This window comes from Akebia trifoliata, chromosome 7 (genome assembly GCF_017979445.1).
Source record: "Akebia trifoliata isolate Shusen 1 chromosome 7, ASM1797944v1, whole genome shotgun sequence".
In the NCBI taxonomy this organism is placed as follows: domain Eukaryota; kingdom Viridiplantae; phylum Streptophyta; class Magnoliopsida; order Ranunculales; family Lardizabalaceae; genus Akebia; species Akebia trifoliata.
Genome location: NC_141381.1, coordinates 27,185,565 through 27,191,702, shown reverse-complemented (window position 1 = coordinate 27,191,702; position 6,138 = coordinate 27,185,565). Strand labels below are relative to the sequence as shown.

The following is a 6,138-nucleotide window of genomic DNA, read 5'->3' as shown; positions in this document are numbered from 1 at the left end:
CAACAGCTGTATTAAACAATAATTATTAAATTCTGATAAACAACACAACACTTTTACAAGATTCTATTAAATAAAATTTTCAATGTTCCAACTTTTTATATTTGTTTCTAATAATTATTTTTAGTCGTAGAATCTGACAAAAAAAGTTATCAACATTATCAAACAGGGCTAAACTAATTAGAATAGTAAAATTTTCAAATTCAACTCACCAAATGGTAATTTACCCATAATTGAAAGACATAGTAAACTAATGGGATTGGTAAATAAATGATTAGTCGTCTGAGGAGTATTTTATTCATGATGATGACGTTGATCCCATTACATCGAGGTCACAAATTTAAATTATTAATGAACAATTTATACCCCATTTTCATGTTACTTATCTACAGCCACACAAAATGACAAAAAGACCTTCCATTGATGAGATAAGCAATCATTGAAAAACCCATAACCTAATCTAATATAAAACTAAAAAACTAAAACAACTATTCGAAGGAACCAACACTCATATATATATAAATAAGCCTTCCATTCCCACTCTTCTCAAGTTTCACCAAAAAAAAAAAAATCTCAAAACATGAACAAGAAACACATTCCCTCTCTCATTTTTATTTTTTTTCTCATCCTCTCTCTATATATTAAATTACAAAAGCCAGTTATAGCTCAGCCTCTTTCCACCAATTTAAGGTGGATTGTCGATGATGGAGGGAATCGAGTTAAGCTCGCGTGCGTGAATTGGGCGTCACACCTAGAAACCATGGTTGCCGAGGGGTTAAACAAGCAATCTGTCGACACGATCTCGAAGAAGATCATTTCGATGGGATTCAATTGTGTTCGGTTCACATGGCCTCTGTTTTTGATCACTAATGATTCGGCTTCTACGATCACTGTTCGACAATCGTTTCAAAGCCTTGGTCTTGTTGAATCCATTGCTGGCATCAAAGTCAACAATCCATCTCTTCTTGATCTTCCATTAATCCAAGCTTTTCAGGTAAATTTTGTTTTTTCAATTTTATTTTATTATCATATTCAATAGGAATGATGAATGAGTGGTGACGAGACTCTCTCTCACAAGTCTTCTTCTCCACATGTTTATGTCAGGGTGTGTTTGGTAACGAGGTTTAAGTTGTCCAACTTTGAGGTGGCTCTTCGGTTATTAGATTTTTTTTGAAGTGAGGATAAGGTGTCACCTCAACTGTTCATTTTTATAAGATTTATGACTTTAAATTCCAGCCAAACACACCTTTGAGATACCCTTTTTAAATTGTGGATTAGGTGATTCTCCAATAGATGCTCCCTACTACATTGACTAAACCATTTATTATCATTATTAACCTTCAATGAATTTTATTATTATTATTCCAAGTAACATCATAAACACTATTAAAATTGAACCACCCAACAAGTTTTGTTCCTTAATTTAATTAGAGATTATAATAATTCCAGGTTGTGGTGACAAACCTTGCCGATAACAATGTGATGGTTATACTAGACAACCACATCAGCAAGCCAGGTTGGTGTTGCAGCAGCTATGATGGCAATGGCTTCTTTGGTGATCAGTTCTTCGACCCAGACCAATGGCTCAAGGGTCTCACCAAAGTGGCTAGCATGTTCAATGGCACGACTAATGTGGTTGCAATGAGCCTTCGAAATGAGCTAAGAGGGTCCAAGCAGAACATCACCACTTGGTACAGGTAAACAACCACTATTCCTCCATTTAGTTGTGTCTAAAGTCTAATGTCACTTTTTCGACTAATTTAAATACCTTCAAATCTGTACATATTATCTTAATTCGTCTTTGTTTCTTCTTTTTAATTGTTCTCTCACTCTTTTAGAACCTACATCCCTCGGGATCTATCAAATATGAATCCTACTTCCTTTGAAGCCAGCCATTTGGAAATAAAAAAGAACAATCAAGAAAAGAAATGAAAAACCATTGTTGACCTGCTAGAGTCTAGTCGATGAGACCCATGGCACAAAGTTGGAAAAAAAAATGTTTTTTCAAGAAAATCAAATCCTAACATGGAAAACCATTTTCCCGTGAAATCATAGAGACTTAATTGAATATCTCCATGACATTAGGTACATGCAGAAAGGAGCTGAAGCAGTGCACGCGGAGAATCCAAACGTTCTCGTAATTCTCTCTGGATTGAATTATGACAAAGACTTAACTTTTCTCGCTAAGCAACCAGTGAACTTGACATTTACGGGAAAGCTAGTATTCGAGGTGCATTGGTACGCTTTCTCGGATTCGAAGGATTGGGAGACGGGGAACCCAAACCAAGTATGTGGAACTGTGGTAAATAATTTGATGAGAAGAGCAGGATTTTTGTTGGAACAAGGGTATCCATTGTTTCTCAGTGAGTTTGGGGTGGATCAAAGAGGCACAAATGTGAATGATAATAGGTATTTGAATTGCATGGTTGGTGTCGCAGCTGAACTAGACTTTGAATGGGCACTATGGACTCTAGTAGGGAGTTATAGTTTGAGAGAAGGGGCGATGGGTATGGATGAGACTTATGGGGTGTTGAGTTGGGATTGGTGTGGGACCCGAAATTCGAGCTTCATTGAAAGGATCTTAGCCATACAATCTCCATTTCAAGGTATATCTTTGTTTTACATTATTGTATATATATATAGTCTGTTTGGATGTCTAGGGTGAATAATGCACATTGAAATAGAGAGAATTTGGATTGAAGTAGTGAGAGTAAATATGAACACACTTATTAATTAACATAAGATGTGAATTTAGACAAAAATGAATTGAGGGACAGAATTCTTCGAGCCAATCCCAATTTTCTCATCTTCGACATCAAAGCCTTATTGTGATGCTTTTCTTTTGAAGCAAACATCATTATACTAACATTTCCATGATATTTCTATCTGTTTGCTTGAAAAAGGGGGGGCATGTATACTGTTTTATACAACAAAGCTAAAAGGGTATTTTTGGTACAAAAAATTGCAGAAATTACTGTTTATTTCAAATTTTACCAATTTGGTAAATGAGTTGAACAGTGCACCATTTTGGTAATTTTTCAATTTTCATGTATGGTTTTGGTAATTTTCTCTCAATTCTATCTGCTAATTCTAAGCATCAGAATTTCCTACTAAACTTATTGTGAAGATATTAAACATGCAAATTTTATTGTAAAATGCAGGGCCAGGTCTTTCGGATGCAAACCCATACAAAGTAATTTTCCATCCATCAACTGGACTTTGTGTTCTAAGAAAATCTCTGCTCGAACCACTGAGACTAGGTTCTTGCACTGAAGCCGAAAAATGGAGTTACACCCCACAAAAGAAATTAACAATAAAGGGCACATACTTCTGTCTTCAAGCTGATGGTTTGGGCCAACCAGCTAAGCTTGGGGTACTGTGCTCAGAATCTGATACGAAATGGGAGGCAACATCGGACTCTAAGATGCATCTTTCATCTAAGCTTGGTGATGGTACCATCGTATGCTTGGATATCGGTGTGAGCAATACCATTGTCACTAATACATGTAAATGTGTGAAGAATGAGAGTATGTGTGATCCTGCAAGCCAATGGTTCAAAATTATCACTAGCACAAGAAGTTCATCTAATTTGAAACTTTCTCTGCCAAGAAAGTCTCTTTCAGATTCGTTGGAAGAAGGCCAATTACAATTGGAATTTATAGGAAACAAAGATGCGGGAAGAAGCATTCAATGAAAAATAGATTGTAAGTTTGAAATTTTACTTGTTTGAAAACCTTCACTTTGCAGCACACCATGTAACAATTAAAGGAAGAAAAGAAAAATTAACATCATTTGGTGATATAAAGCTTATAAATAAAAATAACAAATGATTTCTTTATTTATTTTACTTATTGAACCAAGATATCTGGGCCTCATAGAGCACCTGACTAATCCTCTGAGCACATGTAGTCCCCTCCCCTCCTCTCCCCAAGTAATTTCTGGGATAAATCCTATAGGATGTGGCCACTCCTGGGATTTGAATTCAAGAATACCTTCGCTTCTTGAGGTGTGGTTTTGGCCATCTGAACAACTCTTGGGTGGTAACAAATGATTTATTACTAATTACAGAGTGAGTCAAGCATTAGTTATGAAAGTTCTACTTTGTAAAATGGCTGCTTAAATGGAGCATACCAACCAAGATAAAATGGAAAATTTGATTTCAGATGTATAATTATGTATTTTTATGCCCAAAGCAAGTTTTCATCCTACGAGGGAATATAATTTCCCATGTCCCCCACCACCAAAACTAAAAACCAACTCTATTTTAAACATTTTCCAAGGTGTAATCAAAGGATGGAATTTATTTTCCCATGGCCATTAGCCTAAGGAATTTATATTCCCTTGAAAATGAAGTCGCTTCAATCATACATACCTTGCAGAGAACTCCTTTTCAGGGGATTATTAATTTGTGTGAAAAATGATTTGGTTGTTTGATTGTACCTAAGAAAATCTCAAGAGAGTTGGTTTTTAGATTTGAGTGTGGGGGTCACCGTGTTTTTCAAGGAAAACCATTTTCTTGCCCATTTTCACGCAACAATCATGGATACCATAAAAGCACAATCCATTAGGGGTCACTTGGTTACAATGCTAAGAATGCATTCTTAGTAGTGTAAAATCCATTAGTTATGGATGATGACGACGATGAATGATCATGATAGGGATGACGATGAATGATCATGATAGGGATGACGATGATGGGATTGGGTTCATTTTCCTTTAGGCTTCAAATATTCACTAAGATGTGGAGGGATGTTTTGAAAGGACAAGGGATTACATGTCATGTAAAGGAGATGGTTTTGCCAAAATCAAGCATCTTGCTTCAAAGTCGACTCCCATCGATGTATCATTGCCAACCTAAACGCAAATCTGAAAATTTGCCAATTTGATTGGTCCATAGTCAAACTTTGATTGTATCGATTTATATTTATTAAAAATAAAAAATATTATTATCTATGTGGCTTTTATCCCAACCATCGATTGACTTTAATCTAACGGTTAGGGCAAGTTCCTATTTTATAATATTATAAATAACACGATGTTATGGGACGATTTTGATTATTAGGAATTCTCTGCTTCTAGCTTTTAAGAGAGACCTGGAGTATAAAAGTTTAAAGGCTTGAATTTGGGATTGTTCTCATTTGATTCTCATAGTGAAGAAGATCTGATCAATCCGCGGACGTAAGTATCATTTTCAAACCACATGCATCTTAGTATTCTTTGATTTATCTTTACTTGTTTTGTCATTTTCTTTGTAATTGTGTTGAGCAAGTATCTCTAGATTCCCAGCAAATAGATACTTTAAAATCAAATATACTATCAATTCTTTCATGGAAAAGTAAATTAAACTTTAGGATGAATCCTCCTTTATAGGGGTGCAATTTGGTCGGGTTCAAATCGAGAATCGAACCAAACCGATAGCTTTCAGATGGTTTGGTTCGGTTTGGAACAAATTGCGATCTGGTTCTGAGTTATGAAAATGTTGAACTAGTCGATTTGGTTCGGTTCTTGGATCAAACTTGTACAGAACCGAACCAAATCAAGAACTAAACCTCTATGCAATAAATAAATATATATGTATATAATAATTATTATGAATTATTTTAGGAGTTAAGATATATATTAGTGAACTTTTATGAATAAAATAATGACTTTTTATGGATAGATTTGTGATTTATTGTATGAAATTTTATGTTTATTTATGTTTATTTTTTTCATTAAAATGTATTACTTACAATTTATAGAATATTAGTAATCCATAGAACCGAACCGACCCAAACTGACTTTAGTTTGGTTCCAATGGAATTTGATTTGGTTCTAATTCTTATTTAGTGGAACCAACCTATGTCGGTTTGGTTCCAAATTGACCTCAAACTTAACCAAACCGAACCAAGTTGCACCCCTATTCCTTTATGCAAGCTGATTGGTATTAGTCATGTTAGTCCTCCTTAGTATCAAAGTTTATTAGTGCAATTGCTTCGTCCTTCCATCCAAAACTGTGAAGGAGCTGGAGAGGATCTGCGTTCGGTTTCTATGGTATGAGCCAGACAATCAGAAAAGTGGCAATGTTATGAAATGAAGCGAAGTTTGCAAACCTCTCAAAGAAGGTGGGTTGGGCCTGGTCAGCATAGCAGGGTGGAATTA

The 6,138-nt window shown here is 35.3% G+C and overlaps 1 protein-coding gene across 1 annotated transcript; it reads left to right on the top strand.

The window, feature by feature from the left end:
* Positions 1 to 501: 501 nt before the first annotated feature.
* On the top strand, positions 502 to 3,832 carry LOC147398686 (glycosyl hydrolase 5 family protein-like). The gene is made up of 4 exons (XM_086447945.1): positions 502 to 991; positions 1,447 to 1,694; positions 2,083 to 2,603; positions 3,159 to 3,832. The coding sequence occupies exons 1-4, from the start codon at positions 578 to 580 to the stop codon at positions 3,689 to 3,691; spliced, it is 1,716 nt and encodes a 571-aa protein (XP_086304071.1). The 5' UTR covers positions 502 to 577; the 3' UTR covers positions 3,692 to 3,832.
* The last annotated feature ends 2,306 nt before the right edge of the window (positions 3,833 to 6,138 follow it).